Below are 23,617 nucleotides of genomic sequence, written 5' to 3' on the forward strand. Positions count from 1 at the left end.
AGAATAATCTTGAGGCTGATATCAGGGGTTGGAACTACATTTATTTACCAGTCGTTTCATTCTGAATTAGGCCCACAGATTATACCTACGGAGGAGCGGCTTCTATGAATTAACTTTGAATGTGTTTGAACTTCAGAGAGTTGGCTAACAAGTCTGTGTGCAGCGCACCACCAGAATTTAAATAACACGTCTTTTTGTAGTTAATAAATCCAATGTAAAACATAACTGGCATTGAAAAGTTTAATCCATTCTTCTCTAATAAAACATTTCTCCGTTATTTCCGAGTCACACTTGTAACGTCAGTAGGCTACTAGACTATGCTTTGAAAGGGGAGGGACAAGTTGCCTACGCACACACACTAGCAACGCTTTTTGTGGGACTGAAAAAAAAAAAAAAAAGGCCCAGAACCTAAAATACATTATTAATCTGTTCCCATTCTTTTAAAATAATGTTTCTGTTCTGGAACAGTATAGATCACTTTCGTTCCCGGTTCTGATTCTGTTCCTCAAAAAATGTCAGTCTTTTCCAGTTTCCGGTTCTGTTCCGGTTCCAACCCCTGCCTGGTAAGCATTTCCCTTGCAGTTTCCATGTTTTACAAGTCTCTCGCTTTTTTGTCCTAGGTGTGGAGAACAGGGTATGATGCCTTCAGTGAACAGGTCGATGTCAGTGCCAGATACAGGGTCCATGTGGGACATGCATACCTCAGCTTCACAGCAATCAGGTACACAGACGCATACGTATACATTCATCAATCAATGTCAGCGCTTGTGGATTTTTTGCTCACTGCCACAGTATAGAGTGAGATGACTTTCCAACACTCTCTTATCCCCCCCCTCTCTCTTCTGTCCATACAGGCGGTGAAGCCAGTTTATGGGACTTAACAATGAATTCTTCAACTCAGGGTCCAACACTCGAACAGCTTCAGAAGGTGAGTGCTGGCGCCCTCTGGCTGTGGGAACCTAGTAACACACCGTTGTAGATTCCCACATGTATTTATGTGACTGACCGCCTAGATTCGGTCTTATGTAGCAAAATATGAAATTGTGTTTTTTATATTGGATAAAAGAGACAGCTAGAAAATGGTACATCATACACTGCAGTTGAGGAACAATGGGAATGTAATTCTGCTTTGAAAGTTGATAAATTTGTAACCACATTTTTGAGAGAATGTTCCTTGAATATTTTGGTACACCTACTGAAGAGCTCTTTGTCTACACTCATTCAGCGTTGTTCACACCCTCTAAAGCCTTAGCCCCACCCATCTCTTTAAGGATTCTCATGTGAGGCCATGTGCTAAACAGAGTGAGTAGTGTAGTTAACAGCCAAAGATATCAAGACTAAAAGTGGTTAAAGAAGTAGCCTACAATAAGAAAAAACTCTTGGTAAAAATGTACTATCTAATCGTTGGCCTATATCCTAATCTGACTTTGGTGCAAGTCATGTTTTTCACATTACCGTCTCTGGTAAACACACACTATATCAAATCTAAGTTTGTCACATGTACAGGATACAGAAGGTGTAAACGGTACAGTGAAATGGTTACTTACATAGTAGCAATATCAAAAACAGTGTCCAGATAAAAAACTATTTGTATAAATATTTTATAATTATTACATGACGCCATCCGACACTCTTGTCTAAATTGATGGGTCATGTGAAAGAAATGCTATAACCAACCCCAAACAACATCTAGCTAAGTGGATGGGTCACTTGTCATGTTCATAAAATACAATAGATGGCTGTAATCACACCTGGCTAACTGGATGAGTAATCTAATCATCTGTCGGAGTGGAGTCTTTTTTTGTTTAGACACGTAGCTAGCTAAACAATGAACCGGCATAATCCCAACTCATAGTACTACCAATACAAACATTGTCATAGTATGAATCTGCAGGTAGCTAAAGCTAACCAACTAGGTTCAATGCTAGCAAGCTAACATTAGGCTATAAGGCTATAACTAGCAATGCAGATGGATTTCTGATTCAAATAATATTACTACACAGATCATACATGTAACGTTAGCTAGCGAGCCAGCAAGCTAACGTTCACTAGCTAGCTAACAGTATACTTTTAACTTGCAGCTAGACTCTTACCCGTGTACATGGATGAACGCTTCACGGTGGACTGGAACCATTTAACTCGGTTTTGTTTGGCCAGCGTTGTGTCAAATCACTCCGGTTCACACTGACCGTGGCGTGTGCAGAAAGTAGCCCATCACTTTTTCCCACTGATCTGTATATAGCGCCTGCTAAGTTCAGGGGCATTAATGTTGTTGAGAAAAGTAGCATAACTGTTATAGTTCTTGATGGCTAACGTTATATCTTTCAAAAATGCTGCAGTAGAAAGGAGTATCAACACATACTGAGCAGCTCACGTTATAGACAGAAGCATGCTACATGGAAGACCAATCGAAACTCATCTCCCGGAATGTCCAGCCCATCCATTATCTCAGCCAATCATGGCTAGCGGGAAGGTTCTTGTCTTTCCGCGGCTAAACTAACTAAGCTTGTAATTAAACAATTGTATTTTGTATTTACAGATGGAATTCAAGTTTGTTATGAGGACACATGAAAGTTCACATGTTCAAAAAGGCATTTCTGCCAAAAAACACATTTTTATTTAAAAAATTAAAACGTTCAAATGCCTCTCCTGTGAAGTAGTGGCATACGCCTAGCTTCCTGAAACGGGTCACATACAGTACTAGTCAAAAGTTTGGACACACCTACTCATTCAAGTGTTTTTCTTTCTTTTTACTATTTTCTACATTGTAGAATAATAGTGACGACATTAAAACTATGAAATAACACATATGGAATCATGTAACCAAAAAAGTGTTCAACAAATCAAAATACATTTTATATTTGAGATTCTTCAAAGTAGCCACTATTTGCCTTGACAGCTTTGCACACTCTTGGCATTCTCTCAACCAGCTTCATGAGGTAGCCACCTTTACCTGTCATCAACGTAAAGGGTGGCTACTTTGAAGAATCTCAAATATAAAATATATTTTGAGTTGTTTAACACTTTTTTTGTTTCTACAATGTAGAAAATAGTAAAAATAAAGAAAAACCCTTGAATGAGTCGGTGTGTCCAAACTTTTGACTGGTACTGTATATCAAACTGAGGATATCTTGGAACCAAGAGCCTTTCAGTCTCTGAATTCAGCTGGCATGTCTACACTGGATTTGGAAAGTATTAAGACCCCATCCCTTTTTCCACATGTTGTTATGTTACAGCCTTTAATTCTAAAATGGAATAAATCAAATAAATTCCTCAGCAATTTACACACAATACCCCATAATGACAAATTGAAAACAGGTTTTTCGAAATTGTAGTAAATTTAGTTACAAATAAATAACAGAAATACCTTAAGTTTTCAAACCCTTTGCTAGAGACTCAAAATTGAGATTAGGTATGTCCTGTTTTCATTAATCATCCTTGATGTTTCTACAACTTCATTGGAGTCCACCTGTGGTAAATTCAATTGATTGGACATGATTTGGAAAGGCACACATTTGTCTATAGAAGGTCCCACAGTTGACAGTGCATGTCAGAGCAAAAACCAAACTATGAGGTCAAAGGAATTGTCCGTAGAGCTCTGATACAGGATTGTATCACGGCACAGATCTGGGGTAGGGTACCAAAAAATGTCTGCAGAATTGGAGGTCCCCAAGAACACTGGCCTCCATCCTTAAATGGAAGAAGTTTGGAACCACCAAGACTCTTCCTAGAGCTGGCCGCCCGGCCAAACTAAGCAGTCGGGGGAGAAGGTTCTTGGTCAGGGAGGTGACCAAGAACCCGATGGTCACTCTGACAGAGATCCTCTGTGGAGATGGGAGAACCTTCCAGAAGGACAACCATCTCTACAGCACTCCACCAATCAGGCCTTTATGTTAGAGTGGCCAAACGGAAGCCACTCCTCAGGACAAAGCACATGACAGCCCGCTTGGAGTTTGCCAATAGGCATCTAAAGGACGCTGACCATGAGAAACAAGATTCTCTGGTCTGATGAAACCAAGATTGAACTCTTTAGCCTGAATGCCAAGTGTCACGTCTGGACGAAACCTGGCACCATCCTTACGATGAAGCATGGTGGTGGCAGTATCATGCTGTGGGGATGTTTTTCAACCGCAGGGACTGGGAGACTAGTCAGGATTGAGGGAAGGATGACCGGAGCAAAGTACAGAAAGATCCTTGATGAAAACCTGATCCAGAGCGCTCAGGACCTCAGACTGGGATGAAGGTTCACCTTCCAACAGGACAACAACCCTAAGCACACAGCCAAGACAACGCAGGAGTGGCTTCGGGACAAGTCTCTGAATGTCCTTGAGTGGCCCAGCCAGAGCCCGGACTTGAACCCGATCTAACATCTCTGGAGAGGTCTGAAAATAGCTGTGCAGCAACACTCCTCATCTGACCTGACAGAGCTTGAGAGGATCTGCAGAGAAGAATGGGAGAATTTCCCAAATACAGGTGTGCCAAGGTTGCAGCGTTATACCCAAGAAGACTCGAGGTGTAATCACTGCCAAAGGTGCTTCAACGAAGTACTGAGTAAATGGTCTGAATACTTATGTAAATGTGATATTTCAGTTTATTTGTAATTATTAAAACCTGTTTTTACTTTGTCATTATAGGGTATCATGTGTGGATTGATGAGGGGGGGGGGAACTATTTCATCCATTTTAGAATAAGGCTGTAACGTAACAATGTGGAAAAGTCAAGGGGTCTGAATACTTTCGATTGCACTGTATATCCTGGCCCTTTTCTCAAATCTTTTTAGATTAGGGGTATTTTTCCCATGGAAAAACCTAACAAGCAAAAATGTGTTAAGTCAATACAGTCTGAGCTGTCGTCCACATTGACCCCTGACCTCTGACCCCTATGGCAGCTCCAGCAGGAGAGGAGGGAGGCTGAACTCAGGACGAAGCGCGAAGAGGAGGAGCAGCGCAAGAGGAGAGAGGAGAAAAGGAGGCAGCAGGAGGAGCAGAAGAGGAGGGAGGAGGAGGAGATCTTCAGACGCAAACAGGTGAGTACAACGATATAGCTGATGAAATAGGAAGATTTTACCTGTACTGTTTCAGAGGGAATAATTTGACATGTTTTTTTATTTACATTTTAGTTTTCTTGATAGTGTGTGTTCAGTTATTTGCACTGTTGGCTAGTTCAGTAACTGTCTGGTTGTGTGTGTGTGTGTGGGGGGGGGGGTATAATGCATGTCTATGTATCTTTGGATTTCCCTCCTATCTTGTACATAAAGTACCCTCACGCTGTGTGCATGTTTCTCCCCTCCAGTGTCGCCAGCAGCAGGAGCTAATCATGAAGCTCCTCCAGCAGGCCCCTCAGCAGGGCTCAGGCTCCGGGGTGGGGTCTGGCTGGGGCACTGGGGGCCTCAACAAGCCAGGGGCCAAGGGCCTCAGTCTGCTGGACATGCAGGAAGCTGAGAGGCTTCTCAAACAGCAGCAGAGAGCCCAGCAGCAACAAAGGGAACGCGTGAGTAGTTACTAACACACAGATAAGACTGCAAAGTAGTATAATAACATATACACACATGTACAGTGTTCTTCAGAGTTTCTGGGATTCACTCGGCTTGAGAAAGACTACTCGAATAGGAAGCGATAGACTGTGCAAGCACAAACATGTCATCCAAAGAATGGGAAGAAAGAGAGTGCTGACACTCTCACATACAGCACTCACAAAGAGAGGCTGTGGAAATGCTTGTAGGCACGGTACAATGCATTGTATGACATTGGATGCTTTCTGTTGGTTCCCTGTCCACTCTGGTCTAATATTGTTGTTCCATCTCCACTCTCTCTCCTCAGCATCAAGGCATGTCCATGGGTCAGTGGGGGGACGGAGGTGTGGTCCCAGGGGGCCTGTGGGGAGGCGGAGGGGGGATGGAGGGTAAGGCTGGGGGCGGAGGGGCCATGGGTCTGTGGGAGGAGGCAGTGAAGAACCAGTCCAGAGGTGGCAGCATGCAGGGTCTGAAGAACAGCCGCAGCAGCCCCTCACTCAGGTAGATGTGAACAACACCTGTCAGTGGAGCTCTCGCTATACATGCTCCGGAAGCCTTGATCTCACTCTCCGTCTCTCCCTCTTTCTCTCTCCCTGTCTGTCCTATTTGCTCCCTTGTCGTCCCTCCTACCCCCGAACTTTCTCCAACTCGATCTATATTCAAACGCTCACTGAGTTTTTGTGTGCGCTTCAATGTCTCTCCTTGAGTGCCGTGTGTATTTAAATACCCCCTCTCTCTGTCCTTGTGAGCAGTAAATGGTTTATGTGACTGTCGGTATGTTTGCGTGTGTATTTAACCCACACCCCTCTCCCTCCCTGTAGTGAGCAGTATATGTTAAGTCGTAGGAAGCAGCGTACGGATGAGGAGGACAAGCTGCTGAAGCTGCTGCAGGGCATCAAGACGCCTCAGGACGGGTTCACCACCTGGTGTGAACAGATGCTGCACGCCCTCAACACCCAAGCCAACAACACCTCCTCCCCACTGGACGGTAAGAACGGTGACCTCCTTCTGTTACTCCCCCCACCACCACCTACACTGGACGTTAAGAGACAGTTTCCTCCCTCCGTCACTCCCTTCACCTCCTAACACCAAAGCCTACAACTCCTCCTCCCAACTGGACGATAAAACACACCTTCTGTAACTCCACTTAGCTCTTCCTATGCTTTCACAACTTCTCCTCTCCTCTGGACGATAAAACACACCTTCTGTAACTCCACTTAGCTCTTCCTATGCTTTCACAACTTCTCCTCTCCTCTGGACTTGAACTCTCCCACCGTTCCACTCCTTTTCCCCTGAGACCGTCACCTCCTAACCCGAACTGTCGTCCTCTTCGCTGGATGGAAACACTCGCAACCCTGCTGTCTATGCTTTAACCACTCCTCTCCCTCACTCTCTAAATCCCCCGAACTCTTATCTACATGACTTTCGCCTTTTGTCCATAATACATTTTGGGAACACTTTACTTGACACCCAGTGTCATAACGCGTTATGACAGTCATAACCATGTCAAAACAGCTGTCATAACCTGTTATAACACTGCCATGGCACATATATTTAGACCTGTAGTTATTTTATGGCTGGTTATGACACCTACATAAATGTCATTACCTACCACGCTAGTTATTTTATGGCTGGTTATGACCCCTACATAAATGTCATTACCTACCACGCTAGTTATTTTATGGCTGGTTATGACACCGACTTAAGTGTCAATACCTACCAAACCTACCATCACACCATAACCTCCGTGTCAACAGTATGTTTGTTTATATATAAAAAATAAATACAAATTGACCATATTAAATGATCATTGTAATTGTGCAAACGTTGATGTCAGACATGCACCCACCCCAGTGCTCTGTTGCTGATGACTGGGATGAATTCAGGAGCAGGACAAGACTCCCTTTAACTGATGACTGATATAAGGGCCTGTCCGTGATAGGCCTATCTGAGTTATATGGTCATGATGCTTCTTGACAGTGTCATAAAGTGTATTTTCTTAGTCCAAGTAAACGGACACAGGATGGTCATAATGCTTCTTGACAGTGTCGTAAAGCTGTGTTTTCTACAAGTCATTTAAAATATGATGAGAAAAAAAACATGACGAAATAATTCATTACTACAACAACAACAAATTTAGAATGAATGTGGGTTTTGACACTATGAAGGTGTCATAACCAGCCATAAAATAACGCAATATGTCACAAAAGGTACACCTATATGGGTCATGAGTGTTGTGACCATATTATGACAGGTTATGACAGGTTATGTCATATTGTGACATGGTTAAGACTGTGTCGTGAAGTGTTACCTACTTTTTTTTCTCTCTCTGTCTCTCATATCTGTTCTAATCTGTATCAATCGTGTGTCTATAGTGTCCACAATTGTGGCGTACCTGAAGGAGGTGGAGTCTCCCTACGAGGTGTTGGACTTTATCTGCTCCTACCTGGGAGACACCATGGAAGCCAAAGAGTTCGCCAAGCAGTTCCTGGAGCGCCGTGCCAAACAGAAGCAGAACCAGAAGAGGCAGCAGGAGCAGGTGCGTGTTCTCTGTCTGTCTGTCTGCCTGTCTGTCTGCCTCCGATGGAGTGTTATGATGATGGAAGTGTGTCCGTGGTTTAAGTATGTTAGTGCGTGTGATGACTTTTTCAAAGCCGATACCGATTTATTGGAGGACCAAAGAAAACCGATGCCGATAAATCGGACTATTTAAAAAAAAAAAATAATAATAATAATTGTTATATATATTTGTAATAATGACAATTACAACAATACTGAATGAACACTTATTTTAACTTAATATAATACATAAATAAAATTTAGTCGCAAATAAATAATGAAACATGTTCAATTTGGTTTAAATAATGCAAAACAAAGTGTTGGAGAAGAAAGTAAAAGTGCAATATGTGCCATGTAAAAAAGCTAACGTTTAAGTTCCTTGCTCAGAACATGAGAACATATGAAAGCTGGTGGTTCCTTTTAACATGAGTCTTCAATATTCCCAGGTAAGAAGTTTTAGGTTGTAGTTATTATAGGAATTATGGCGCGTCAAATATTTCTCTCTATACCATTTGTATTTCATATACCTTTGACTATTGTATGTTTTTATAGGCACTATAGTATTGCCAGCCTAATCTCGGGAGTTGAAGTCATAAACGGCGCTGTGCTTCAAGCGTTGCTAAGAGCTGCTGGCAAACGCAGGAAAGTGCTGTTTGAATGAATGCTTACGAGCCTGCTGCTGCCTACCATCGCTCAGTCAGACTGCTCTATCAAATATCAAATCATATATTTAATTATAATATAATAAACACACAGAAATACGACCCTTTGATCCTTAATATGGCCAGACCCGGAAACTTATCATTTTTTCTTTCAGTGAAATACGGAACCGTTCCATATTTTATCTAACGGGTGGCATCCCTAAGTCTAAATATTCCTGTTACATTGTACAACCTTCAATGTTATGTCATAATTATGTACAATTCTGGCAAATTAATTACTGTCTTTGTTAGGAAGAAATAGTCTTCACAGTTCGCAACGAGCCAGGCGGCCCAAACTGCTGCATATACTCTGACTCTGCTTGCACTGAACGCAAGAGAAGTGACACAATTTCCCTAGTTAATATTGCCTGCTAACATGAATTTATTTTAACTAAATATGCAGGTTTAAAAAAATATACTTCTGTGTATTGATTTTATGAAAGGCATTGATGTTTATGGTTAGATATGATTGTGCTTTTTTCGCAAATGTGCTTTTGTTAAATCATCACCCGTTTGGTGAAGTTGAACTAAGCTGCGATTTGATGATAAATTAACAGGCACCGCTTTGATTATATGCAATGCAAGACAAGCTAGTTAACTACACATGGTTGATGATATTACTAGGTTAACTAGTGATTATGTGAAGATTGATTTTTTATAAGATTAGTTTAATGCTAGCTAACAACTTACCTTGGCTCCTTGCAGGCACAAGGTCATTTTGATGCTGCACTCACGTAACAGGTGGTCAGCCTGCCACGCAGTCTCCTCGTGGATTGCAATGTAACCGTCCATAATCGCTATCCAAAAAGGCTGACTACCGATTGTTATGAAAAGTTGAAATCGGCCATGCCGATTTAAATCGATCGACCTCTAGTGATGACGTCTGTATGTGCCCTGCCCTGTCTCAGTGCATAGCATATTGTATTAGTTTTGATCTCCTACCGTCCTGTCTCCACTTAGCTATCAAAGGAAGTAGCAGGGCTGACCATGAACAACTTCCCTCTGCAGGTAAGACCTTTCTCTCTGCTACGACTGGGCACAGTGGATACAAATCTAAAACATGTCCTTGATTCCTCACGTCCTCTCACCTCTTTCTCAAAACGTATTGGAGACGAGGTGGGAACAAGGAGAGAGGATGTAAGGAATCAAGGAAAGACTCCCAGTGTGTCTTTCCTCTCTGTACCTCATTGGATTCCTCTTATCCAGGACTCCATGCGGGGCGTGAACCCCAGCGCACTGCAGTCTATGTTCCAGGCAGCCCACATGGCTAAGGGAGGGATGTACGACCCCCAGGGGGGCATGAAGAAGAAGAAACAGCCCGTGATGCTGCAGTCTGACCCCAGCATCCTAGGTAAGACACGTCCTCCTCAACTCATTCACACTTATGACTTATTGCACACTTGTTACAAACGTATCACTTCACAATGTATCACCGGAGTATGATCTGTGACCACCCAGCTCTGGAGAACTCTGCAAACCTCCCTAGTGGATGTTCTCTTTGGCTACTCATAGATCTTGGTCATAACTGATTGAGTTGCTCGATGCCTTCTCTAAATTGCTCTCCTCCCGTATCCACCTGTGCCTCCTCCTTTTCTCTTTCTCTCCCCCATTTCTTTCTTTCGTTCTCCCCCCTCCTCTCCAGGCTACTCGTTCCACAACGCGGGCGAGCGCCTGAGCCTAAATGAGATGGAGATGGTGGAGGATTACTGATCCAGATCTGATCAGCAGCGGCAATAGCTACTACCTGAGGCCTTCTGTCTACTAATCAGACAAACCTGATGACGAATGTGCACTGCTAGGGGATGATGGGAGGGGGGGGGAGCTCGTATGGGGACAGGAAGGAGAGGATTGTTTCACTGCCCCCCCCCCCAAAAAAAAGAGCAGGGCTCCTCTCCTTAAATCGTTCACTTGAGTAGGGAGCAGGATGGGTAGATGAGGTGAAAGGGGGAGTGATGGGTATCCCTTGGCACTTGTAAGACTAAGCACCTTAAACTGAACTAATGCACTTTATCATTAAGTTTGAATCGTTTTTTTTATGAATACAGAATCGGGGTGTGTGTGTGTGTGTGTGTGTGTGTGTGTGTGTGTGTGTGTGTGTGTGTGTGTGTGTGTTGAATCTACACGCAATGCCGTATGTATACACGTGAAAATCTGAACTGGAAGGGTGAGGTGTATGGTTGGTGGGATAGGCTCACTGGGAGGGGGAACTCAAAGTTAGAGGGGACCTTTATTTTGAAACCTTATCAGAAAAACCAATCCTTTCTTTAAAGACAAACACTGTTGTTTTTTTTTGGTTTTTTTAAGACAATACATTTATATAAAAAGTAAAGCTATTACAAAAAAATGGATACAAAGAAAACTTGAAGATTTGCACTTGTGTTAAAAAAGAAAGATAAAAGAAAAAAAAAACGAGGTTAGGTATAGAGATTAATATTGTGTGTGTGTGTGAGGGCCACTGTGTATCAGAAACATACTAGTCTGCACAATGTATATATTTTTTCCCATTGCTTACCAAGATGTATGTCATTTTCTTCAAATTAGATGATTTTTTTCTTTTTCTTTCATGAGTAGAACGTCTGTCCTCTTGTACAGAGGGACTTTCTTTGTATACTTGTGGGTGAGACCGAGAGAGAGGGCAATCCCACAACACATCCTTTCTCTCACCAGCTCGTCATCCCCAGATAGACGTAGTAGAAATGCATACATTTGTAGAGGAGGATTATGGCTTTATGTTGTTGACCACCACTTGTTAATTAAAAAAAAATAATGGGTGATTTTGGAGTATGGGCTATACCCCTCCCCTGCTATCGTCTCTCAGCCACGATCTTTGAGCCTCTGTGAGGTTTCAAACAGACAGTGGTAAGGATCTTTATTGTGTGTGTGTGTGTGTGTGTGTGTGTACGCCTGTTTCTTTACTAATCATAGGAAAGAAGTGATCCCTACAGGTACTCATCTCTGTGTGTGTGTATATGCATGCACATTTTTGCCTTAGAACTCTGAAAGAGGGAATGTTCAATGGCCATTGAGACATTAACTACTTTGAGTGTACTGTTATGTTATGTTAAAGGAGAATTTAACTATTTTTAGGGACCTAATCTTTATTTTTGATGTAAATGGCATGTTATAGAAAGGGTCCAGACGGCATATTTTTTGTTGTTGTTGGGCAATTTCATTTGGTTTTGAGAAACTTACCCAGAAGCGATCGACTTCCTGAGCCTCATTCTGGAGTTCCAGGGCATCCAAAAACATGAAAAACATGAGAGCTTTGCTGTTTGTAAAAGGGTGTTTTTGGAGCCTTTTTCATGTTTTCTGGGTGCCCCGGAACTCCAGGCTCGAGAGGTCAATCCCTGCCGGGGTACATTTTTCAAAACCAAGTGAAATTGCAAAAAGAAGGGTCTGTAAACCTTGTATAACATGCCATTTACATCCAAAATAAAGATGAGGTTCTTAATGAAATTCTCTTAAGCGCTCTGCACAGTCATTGTGCATGTCAGTCATGTATCCTAATATTTCTAGTATAGCCTGGGGATGATGATGATTCTTCTTCTTTGGAAGGTTAGTCCGGTTTAGCTTTCCTGGGACGTGATCACGTTGCCTTGTCGGCTTTCTTTAACTTGTGTGTGAAAGGTATTGAGTTTCAGATTCTGCTCAAAACAATTGGCATCAAACTGTCTGTGTACAGGATGGTGCACAACATGTTAGCATATTCGTGTTACTTATTGTTGTTGCTATTGATAATGATGCTGGTGATGTTTCTTTTTTTAATGAATATAAATGATCATTTATATATGAATATATATATACAAAGAAAAAAAAGATTTGGACTAAGATTATGATGAGCACTTGGGGCTGCTTTTTTTTTCTTCTTCTTTGTTTTTGTTTCATTACCGCCATGTGAAGTGCGTTTTGTTATTTCTTAAGAAAACATTGAATGTATTCCCCCCCCCCCCCCCCCCCCAAAATGACAAAACGTGATGATACCGGATATAATTTCAACAACAAAAAAACTCGGATTGAAGAGGTCTTTCCCCTTTTCTTTTTTACTCAGAGGAAGAACTCGGGATGGCTACAGTTGATCCCACTGCCTCTGCAATCCTGTTCTTACAAAAACAATATTACTATGAGAAATAAAATAGACTATTTTCTATTCCTTACTGGATTTTTGGTTGTTTACAAAACAGATTTCTGTGGGTGCAGGTTTTTTTTGTGTAGGGGTGGGGTTTTGCGAGTGTGCTTCTGCAATATGGACATTCATTGGCGTACATTGTTTTTGGCGGGAGGAGGAGTGACATCACAGTGTGACGGACAAGATCCTTGCCCTTTGACCCTTTAGTGGGCACGGCTCTTTGGAACTGACTGATCCTCAAGGAGCGCAGGAGAAAGAAATCAACAACAAAGTTGGTCTGTTTTTTTGGTTTTGGGGGAGTTCATTATTAGTGTGTCTTCTGGTTCCATTTAGTTACTTTTTTGTTGTTGATCTGCCTATCTTAACTAGACTAGGACTGAAAGGAGTATAAAGCTTAATCAAAAAGCAGAGCACAGCAGAGGTGTTTTTGGTACTTCGACCATGCATAAAGGAAACAACAATATCATCGCTTTAATAGGAGAAAAAATGCCCTGGAGTGAAATTGTGGAGTTTCATTATTTTTTTTTTATCCACCAACGTAAAAGAGACAGATGGACAAACCTTTGAGGGGTGGATGAGAATAGAGGACATTTGAAGATTTTGTAAAACTGTACATACATGATGTTGACCTCAAATCTACCATTGCATTTGATTGGACTGTGTCGGCAGCATTTCTTACTTTTTATCATTATACTTTTTTTTAAGGGGGCTCAGGGTGTGCAGTGGGAGTGTATTAACCCTGCAATGAGGGGAAATTAAAGGGTACCAGTACTGATCCCTGGGGGACACCCCTCAACACTCACACCCTGCCCAGACACTCACTATGCACTTTCAAACTGTGAGGTTCCATTACATTTGGGACGGGAGCACAGAAATATTATAGTACAAAGGGAGGGTTGGAAAATGTAACTTTTTGAGTTTTTAGTTAATAACGTCTCACTGAAAACAAGAGATTCAAACCGAAATGAAAGACTTAGGAACGCACCTTCCTCTTCCTGTACATAACCATATTTTTGTATTACCTTTTTTAGAAAATCACTTGGACAAAACTACAAGGCTTGATATAAAAACAAACAGATGAAAGAAATTCATGACAGATTTACAGAGTGAATGTTCCTCAAGGAAACATGTTGTTTTTTTTGTTTTTGTTTTTCAATACTGAGGTAAATTAACTACCTGGAAGTTCCCTTGACTTTGCCAGTGGCCCTGTCTATCATCAGGGATGGCGAAAGAAAGGACTTAACATGGATGGAGCTGCGGACTGCAGGGACTCCCAAGACTGATTGGTGAACGTCTGTCATCAAAATGGACTCCTCTACAGAGCCCAGCACAGGGTGTTTGAACAACAGGCACCAACCAATGGAGAAGGCTGGGGAGAGACGAAACATACAGATGGATGTACCGGGAGACCTTCTGCCCAGATGCCCCCCGCCTTCTGCTACCTAGCCACTGCCTGGAGATCAACTACAAGGTGACTGCAAGAAGAGAACCATCATATAGGTAAGGGTCTATTTATACAACGGGTGGGTCTAATACCGAATGCTGATTTGGTTAAAACCGCATTCCAGCCGGTGTCTATTCCACAAGTTATCACCGGCTAAATCTATGATGTTAAAATGCCTTTTTACTCTGTTCCATCTGACTGTGCAATCCACTGTCTCATCAGCCCAGCCAAGCAATTTATAAACTTGATCTCCACTATAAAAATCATCTCCCATTTCTTTTAAACTAGCATTTGGTTTTCAACAGCAGAGATTTGTATAAACATTGCTGTCTGTCTCTCTGACATTTGCAACATTGTTTCAATATTCAAATTTGATCTCCAGCTGTCCCATAGTAATGAATGTGTCGGGATGAGACGGACAGCTTTTCTCAGCCAGTCAATCATGAATCAGCTGGCATAATTTGGATAAATATAAAGACATGTCAAAGGAAAACAGGTAAAACGAAACGAAATGCAGCTAGTTTGCGGTCTTTTCAGCTTCAGTTTGAAGTGATTGTGTTAGCTGTGTTGTTGGCTCTGAACTAAAGTGTCCTGACGAGGGAGCATATTTTCTATACCAGGCGAAATCGCTCATCATTAGCTCATTTGTTATAGATATATCCAAATGTCACTAGAAAACAGCTACTTTGCTGTTACTCTGGCTGCACTGTTTGATGTGCCTGAAAAATTAGCTGTAGTAGGCTGGCTAGCAAGCAAGGGATAAGAACATACGACTGGTTCGTGTCTCTGGCAATTGAATTGATAGAACGAATGACCAGCCAGCTTGGGTAGCAAACTTAGATCTGTGTCGGGACTGTATCTCGTGGAAGGATGAACTAGTATGAATACATTTATCAAAATAACGTTTTTCATAAACAGAGTACCAGTCAGAAGTTTGGACACCTACTCCTTTGACTTTTTTCTACTTTGTAGAATAGTGAAGACAACAAAACTATGAAATTACACATATGGAAACATGTACCGGTAGTAACCAAAAAAGTGTTAAACAAATCAGTATATATTTAATATTTGAGATTTTTCAAAGTAGCCACCCTTTGCCTTGATGACAGCTTTGCACACTCTTGGCATTCTCTCAACCAGCTTCATGAGGTAGTCACCTGGAATGCATTTCAATTGACAGGTGTGCCTTGTTTAAAAGTACATTTGTGGAATTTCTTTCCTTAATGCGTTTCAGCCAATCAGTTGTGTTGTGACAAGGTAGGGGTGGTATACAGAAGATAGCCCTATTTGGTAAAAGACCAAGTCCATATTATGGCAAGAACAGCTCAAATAAGCAAAGCGAGATGACAGTCCATCATTACTTTAAGACATGAAGGTCAGTCAATCCAGAAAATGTAAAGAACTTTGAAAGTTTCTTCAAGTGCAGTTGCAAAAACCATCAAGCGCTACTATGAAACTGGCTCTCATGAGGACCAACACAGGAAAAGAAGACCCATAGTTACCGCTGATGCAGAGGAAAAGTTCATTAGTTACCAGCCTCAGAAATAGGCAATTAACTGCTCCTCAGATTTCAGCCCAAATAAATGCTTCACAGAATTCAAGTAACAGACACATCTCAAAATCAACTGTTCAGAGGAGACTGCGTGAATCAGGCCTTCATGGTCAAATTGCTGCAAAGAAACCACCACTAAAGGACACCAATAATAAGAAGAGACTTGCTTAGGCCAAGAAACACGAGCAATGGACATTAGACCAGTGGAAATCTGTCCTTTGGTCTGATGAGTCCAAATTTGAGACCACTGTGTCTATGTGAGACGCAGAGTAGGTGAACGGATGATCTCCGCATGTGTGGTTCCCACCGTGAAGCATGGAGGTGGTGGTGTGATGGTGCTTTGCTGGTGGCGATGTCAGTGATTTATTTAGCATTCAAGGCACACTTAACCAGCATGGCTACTGCAGCGATATGCCATCCCATCTGGTTTGTGCTTAGTGGGACTATAATTTGTTTTTCAACAGAATAATGACCCAAAACATACCTTCAGGTTGTGTAAGGACTATTTGACCAAGGAGAGTGATGGTGCTGCATCAGATGACCTGGCCTCCACAATCACCTGACCTAACCCAATTGAGATGGTTTGGGATGAGTTGGACCGCAGAGTGAAGGAAAAGCAGCCAACAAGTGCTCAGCATATGTGGGGACTCCTTCAAGACTGTTGGAAAAGCATTCCAGGTAACTACCTCATGAAGCTGGTTGAGAGAATGCCAAGAGTGTACAAAGCTGTCAAGACAAAGGGTGGCTACTTTTGAAGAACACTTTGTTTGGTTATTACATGATTCCATATGTGTTATTTCATAGTTTGTCTTCTATTATTCTACGATGTAGAAAATAGTCCAAAAATAAAGAATGAGTAGGTGTCCAAACTTTTGATTGGTACTGTATGTCAATCAGTATTTGAATATGTTGGTAACCCGTTGTATAAAAGTGCCCTCAAAGCCGGCGTTTGGAGGATATAGTAGCAGTTTGCCGGCCCTCAACGCACACCCGTGCCAATATATCCTCCAAACATCGGCTTCTCTGGCATTATCACTTAACTATTTCATGTTTATACTTTTTCTTCCTTAGTGAATCTATGGACTGTGTAATGTTGGTAGCTATGTTGTTCTTATCGCAGTTCGGTTTCCAGTATTGTCTAATGGAGATATTCTTTCTCTCTTTCCACAGGATTCTCACTGTTCCTAGCTGCCCTCTGTTGGAAAGGAGATGGAGCCCCCTGGTGGTTAAAGTGCCAAGCAGAAACCACAGCAGCCGAAGAAGCAGAGGAACTTGAACAGTGGACTACACACAAACTTAGAGCTTTACTCGTGTGTATAGTACATGTAGCTGGATTCTGGTAAAAGAATTGCAAGCACACATTCTCAAAAAGACTTGCTCTTTTCTAGAACCACATTCACACACATAACTAAAAGAGCCTGCCATTACACCAGCGTTTCCCAAACTCGGTCCTGGGGACCCCAAGGGGTGCACTACACAGCTGATTGAAATACTAATCATCAAGCGCTGGTTATTTGAATCAGTTGTGTAGTGCCAGGGCATAAAGAAAAACGTCCACCCCTTGGGGTCCCCAGGACTGAGTTTGGGAAACGCTGCATTAGACATTCATGCAAGCATGCACACACACACACACACACACACACACACACACACACAAGCGGAAAGGCTCAATACTACACACTTGAGTTCAAACTGCTATGTAAATAACGTGAATTAATTTTTCTTCGTCTAATTGTTTTTCTTTTCTCTCTGTTCAACATGCCTTAACTGTACAGATCTGCCTTGTATGGCAAACTCTAAATATTCAATAAACAGTAAGAGAACATAAGGACTATAGCATTTGAAGGGGAGGGGGAGGTCAATGTTCTACTTACTGGACAGGACTGTCTTATTGGCTAACAATACTGTTGTATGTTACGTTATTTCTGTCCAGCATATATCGCACGTTAGCATGAAAGTAGAACTGTAGAAAACCCCTTACGATGATGATGATGATGGTGGTTTGCCTTTTTTCAAAGCAAGAGTGTTTCTTTTCAGATATCCAGTTTTAAATGCCTATACATGTAGTTGGTGCAGGGTGAGGAATGAGAAGTCTGAAGCATTGTGTGGAGCTGAGCTGACTTGGAAGGGTATGTTAAAGGCCTAGTGCACAACAACAACAAAAAAACGTTTTTTATATATATATATATAGTATATTTCCACACTGAGGTTTGAATAATACTGTGAAAATGATAATGCCCTTTTTAGTTTAAGAGCGATTTGAAAAGACTGCCTATTTTGGTGAGATGGCGTTTTGGCCCGCATGGTGACATAGACCAATAAGAGTTCCAAACCTCTCTGCCAATAACAGCTAGTTTAGTTTTTCCCTCCCCACTCAGACCACTCCCAGACCTTCCAAGCAAAATTCTTGCTTGATAAATTGGTCTTTGCTAAGAAGCTGTTGTTTCTTTTTGACCATTTGAAATAAATCAAATCACAGTAAGGTAATTAAACTGTTTCCCAGAAATTATTTGATATTGAGATAAAAATGTCTGCATTAGACTTTTTAAATCTGTCCTCTCTCTCTCACACACACACACACACACAGCCCCACTACATATTACTATTTACCCCTTCACTAGTAATGTTTTGACACAATGATTCACATTGAGACTTGATTTGAAAGATGTTCAACTGTTTTATCTTGGTGCTTACCACACCTTAAAATGTAGGATATATTTATTCTTGGCGTTCTCGGAGTAGCCTAAATTGTCCCTAAACATTTGACTACTGACCATTTGTAATGACTTATGTCCCTGTATATTAGAAGCGTCTACAGTAGCTAATGTTATTGAATGGCTGTATACAACAAGGTTTACTCAACAGATTGAGTGGCTATGATACTTGTTACTATATGCATGCCATTATGCAGTTGATAATGGATTTGTCTCTCTTCTACTGAAGGTGCTTGGAACAGTTCTGAAACTTGTTAGTTTGGTTTTCTATGGAGAAACCCAATACTTCCCCTGTCAGTTAGGTTGAATGGATTAATTATTTCTGGTTGGTCCGACAAACAAGTATTAACTTCCGTTGTAGGATATGACTGTGGTTCAGGTTTTTCCCTATGTTAGCTTTGGCTTTCTCCCCAGCTAGCACATTTGGTTCCTTGGAAGTTGTGGGAACGTAGTGTTTTTTTGTTTCACATTGGTTGTGGGAAGAAGCCATACCTTTCCTGACTGGTACATTTTTTTTTTTTAAGTTCTGAGAACAGCAGTGAGAACTTTGCCTGTTCTGGGAATGTTTATCTTTAGGTTGCAGGGAGGTTCTTAAAACATTTTACTCTGGTTCCTTTGAAGTTTCCCTCTGAGGTTTTATTAACACTGAGAATGGAAATTCGGAGGTTTTTGGAATAACTTCCTTAACTTTCAATAAGAAACTGAATGTTTCAAGAACACTGCTAGCTTATTTGGGGTTAACTTTTTAAACTCCAAGCACAGATCAGACACATTCATGCAAACATTAAAAAAAAATGTGACACTGCATCTGTGAGATTCGAACCTATAATCTTCTGGAATTAGTCTACTGCGCTATCAGGATGGAGCTAGTGTGCCATGTTTTTTTAACACATACAAATCTGTTCATTTTAGTCTATTCAAACAGACCCCATTTCAAAGGAAACAAGCACTCCTCAAGATCAGGTGTGGCCAGCGCACCCGAACACACTTAAGAGTGTTTTGGTGATGCTGAGAACAGAATGTATATGTTCTGAAATAACGTTCTCTGAACGTTAGTTTTTATAGGAAGTTTTAAACGTTCTCGGAACAATGAGAACATGACTTTAAATAGAACCACGAGGAAACGTTATGCTGAAGTACTGAAATTCCCACACAAGAACGTTGTTTAACGTTCTCTGAACTATGAGAACATTCCCAATGTCAAACCAGTTGGAGAATGTTCCTAAAACATTACCAAAACTGAACTTAAATGTAACCATGTTTGAACTTGTAGGAAACATCCTGTTAAGTAATGAAATACCAAGATTTTTTGATTTTTTTTTTTTGTCAAGTTACTTAAAAGTGCTGAGAATGTTCCAAAACCAAGCAACTACCCTGCGCCATTCCCAGATAGTTGTGGGAAGGTCATATGCAAAATCAACACGTCCACACTCTCACCAAACTCTAATAAACATATGGTTCTCAGAAAGTTATGTTTTAGCTGGGTTGGTTTTGAATACACACTCTTTTCAGTCAGTTTGGATCAGTTGATGTATTGGTTAGTGCAGATTTGGGGAATATCTAAAATGTCACTGAAGTACTTTGTGAATACTGAGAGAGCAGGGTATTGTCATTTTGAATTCCATCGATCAGATAAGGATGCCAGTGGCATGCTGGTTTGCAGTGAGCTGTGTTTTTAAATGTAGCCATCAACTATTCTCTGAATTATTATAGTCTGTTGAATCTGGTGGTTATCATATGTTTAGTCTGTCAAGTCTCTAGCTGTTGACATTTTTCAGATTTTCTGTTAATCCTTGAAGATGAAAAGTTATTGATGTTTTGGCATTATGATGCCCCTGGGGGAGATTGCCATACCTTTGATATGATCAATTGACCGTTTTATCAAATTCTATATTTTCCCTTTTTTTCACCCAGTCAGCTCAATTCCATCACTTAAACTTTTTGAATGAGTTTAACAAATGCATTCAGAAAAAGAACAACCTAAAGAATTGTAAATAGTTTGGGTTTTGTTTGTTTGAAGAGAACCAAAAGTGATTAAATAAAATGGATTTAATGATGGGTATGACTATGAATGTTCTGTTTTTCCCTATTCTTACCATCAATTGTGTCATTCCTTTTACTCAGACAAACGTATGAAATGGAACATACATAAGCAATATTTGTAAGCATCAATATGATGGTCGGACTATTTAAAAAAAAATCCACATTAGGCAACACACCTTGAAAGGCAGTGAATCACAATGGTCACTCGGAGAATGAGTGGCCAAGAGGCAGTTTCAGCATGGACAGCGCCATTGAGGGGTTCCATTTTAATGTAGTCAACTGGGTGGAACTTCCAACTTCACTGTCTGATCCCTCTTGATGACCCTGTTGGAATCATGTCCAACCGGGTCAGCAGGAGGGATCAGCAAATTGTGAAGAAAATTCACTACTTCAAAATGGAGATTGCCTCTGCGCTCAGACGCCATAATGGGAACGCTTTCTCTATCATTCTCTGTGGTCACCACAAAACCGCTCAAACACACCCCTAAGCATGCACCTTATGTGGAACACAAGAAACAAATTTGCCTCAAGGGGAGAATCTCAATTCGTTTTGTTCGCCACCTCTCCACTTTGAAATAGGTCAGAAGTAATGGAGGAGCGGAGGCGAGTAGAGGAAACAAGCTGAATCTCAAATCACCCCCTTCTCCTTAGCCCTCCATTTGCGTGTTCACTCTCACCTCCGCCATTTGCACAAGTGTCCCAAAGCTGAGGAACTGAAAATGATCATCTAGATTGATCCAAGGTCACTTAGGGTCTTAACTTACTGTTGAGTTAGAATAGTAGAATACACAAGGTGTAAGTTTGAAATTTGGTTGTGCATCAGCAGTCCTCTTGTTCTGTCAGTTACTGACAGTCACTCAATTAGCCATGTCAGCAAAAAAAAATGTTTTATTGGTAAGTTAGTCTAGTTATGTAAACTTACAGTAATCATAGTCGAATACCGACCAGACATGCAGTGCCCAGGGGCCATCACCTCCAGCAGGCCCCCATTGATTTTGTTAGGTCACTCAGATAAAATGACATGGCATAAGCCATGTCAGAATTGCTGGAAATTAGCTTTAAAACTGCAAAAATGTATCTCTGCCCATGGAAAAATGTAGAATTGCATAAAATGTGTTGCAACAACACAAAATCTCCATGGCAAAATGTAGACCTACAGCAAACTTGCTTTAAAAGCTGCAATACACCCCATGGGGAAAAAAATGTAGAATTGCAGGAAATTAACTTTAAAACGTACATTTCTCTCCACCATCAAGAGGGTAAACAATTTTGCCTGCTTGGCCCCCCCCCAACCAAATCTTGCTTAGGGCCTCCAAAAGGATAGAGTCAGCCCTGGGTGTAGCAGTTAATTAGAGCCTCTGATAGCCATTTCGAATCAAGCAGGCTCCAGAGTGAAGTGCTATCCCAACACGCACTAAGATATGTTTGGAGTTTGCTGCCTAATTATAGGAAATGTGTGTTTTGTTTGTGTTGGATTTCATTGCTTGACTCAAAACATATGAAATACCTCCCAAATGATACGTTTAACTGTTAGAGTATTTCTAGTAAATTGTTCATTTGAATTTCATGTGCATTTTATTATTAAAATATGGAACATGAATCGCATCATTCAAGTCACTAGTGTGTCCCGAAGTCGATGGGTTTATTGATCCCCCTGCCACTCGATGGAAGTCATCCTCGGAGTTTCGTCAGCAACACGTGACAACGGAGGGCCCTCTGTACGAGTAGGTAGGGGCAAGGGGCTGGTTTGGGATTCACAGAAATGCGCTTATATGAAAATGAGACTACCCTTCGTGCTACAGGGGTAGAATCCCAAATGAAATGTGTAAAATGATAAAAACAAAATTTAGCTGGAGGTGCAAGACATTTTATGGATAAAAGGATAAGTAGTGTATCGTTAAAGACTTTTTTCCAATGGAGACTCTCCCAAGGAGCTATGACCTCTGCCATATTGGATTTTCATTCATTTTGGAAGTTTGAACCATAAAAATCTTCTTCTCATGAACCACGTCCGAGTCAGTCGAAACTCAGAAGTTAAGTACCCCCGTCTCTGAGTTTATGAAAAGCGAAGAATTAAGTGTCAATTTTGTAAAAACAAAACTACATGTTCACACCAAACCCAGCTTAACCCAAACAACTCAACTTCTCTTTGATCCATCCAACAACTTAGTACTGATTGAGTCCCATAGGGCGGCGCAGAGTTGGCCCAGAGTCGTCCAGGTTAAGGGAGGGTTTGGCCGGGATAAGCCGTCATTGTAAATAAGAATTTGTTCTTAACTGACTTGCCTCGTTAAATAAAGGTTAAATAAAAATACAAGAAAATTGAGGGGCTTAAGGACACTACAAGGAAGGTCTACTACAAAGCACAAGTCAGTATCTCCAAAAACAGAATGCAATTCAGTTGTTTACGTCAAACTGTTAACAAATCTTCTCAACTGCGAGTACGTTTCAGTAACAAAATTTGTAGTGGGGGGAAAAAAGTTATTGGTTAAAAAGCCTTTATTTTTGCGGCATTGTCACTCATTTATTTAACTGGGCAAGTCAGTTAATTAAGAACAAATTCTTATTTTCAATGACGGCTTAGGAACAGTGGGTTAACTGCCTTGTTCAGGGGCAGAATGGCAGATTTGTACCTTGGGGATTCAAACTTGCAACCTTTCGGTTACTAGTCCAACGCTCTAACCACTAGGCTACACTGCCGCACCTTATCCCGGCGGTATCAAAAACAAGTGGCAAAATGTCTTGCTCAAAAGGTTCACTAACAGAATGCTCTAATTAAAATTCAAGAAATATTGTGGCCAGGAGCTTTCGTGGCTGCTTGCAGCTATATTTTTCCTCCCGGTTTCTTCCTTTGAGGACATTATTAACATGCTTCAGCAGATGAGCCTTAACGAATGTTCTATCACAGACTGAGCAGTCATGTTGTTTAGCTCCTGGGTGAGTCTGAATATGTTCAGTTAGGTGTC

At 41.3% G+C, this 23,617-nt stretch overlaps 1 protein-coding gene and 1 long non-coding RNA gene across 2 annotated transcripts in view; both read left to right on the forward strand.

The window, feature by feature from the left end:
* The window catches only part of LOC115198368 (GRB10-interacting GYF protein 1), a 34,974-nt gene extending 22,395 nt beyond the window's left edge, over positions 1 to 12,579 (forward strand). The window contains exons 16-25 of the mRNA XM_029760270.1: positions 621 to 721; positions 855 to 928; positions 4,889 to 5,026; positions 5,293 to 5,490; positions 5,820 to 6,013; positions 6,334 to 6,500; positions 7,888 to 8,051; positions 9,733 to 9,780; positions 9,979 to 10,123; positions 10,415 to 12,579. Of these exons, the coding sequence (XP_029616130.1) occupies positions 621 to 721; positions 855 to 928; positions 4,889 to 5,026; positions 5,293 to 5,490; positions 5,820 to 6,013; positions 6,334 to 6,500; positions 7,888 to 8,051; positions 9,733 to 9,780; positions 9,979 to 10,123; positions 10,415 to 10,482 (1,297 nt within the window). The 3' untranslated portion in view covers positions 10,483 to 12,579. The remainder of the gene's footprint in view (positions 1 to 620; positions 722 to 854; positions 929 to 4,888; positions 5,027 to 5,292; positions 5,491 to 5,819; positions 6,014 to 6,333; positions 6,501 to 7,887; positions 8,052 to 9,732; positions 9,781 to 9,978; positions 10,124 to 10,414) is intronic.
* Positions 12,580 to 12,719: 140 nt separating this feature from the next.
* Positions 12,720 to 18,061, forward strand: LOC115198369 (uncharacterized). Its single transcript, XR_003879218.1, has 2 exons — positions 12,720 to 14,398; positions 17,065 to 18,061. It is a non-coding gene; the product is annotated as an uncharacterized LOC115198369 (long non-coding RNA).
* The last annotated feature ends 5,556 nt before the right edge of the window (positions 18,062 to 23,617 follow it).

Source organism: Salmo trutta, chromosome 8, assembly GCF_901001165.1.
Source record: "Salmo trutta chromosome 8, fSalTru1.1, whole genome shotgun sequence".
NCBI lineage: Eukaryota > Metazoa > Chordata > Actinopteri > Salmoniformes > Salmonidae > Salmo > Salmo trutta.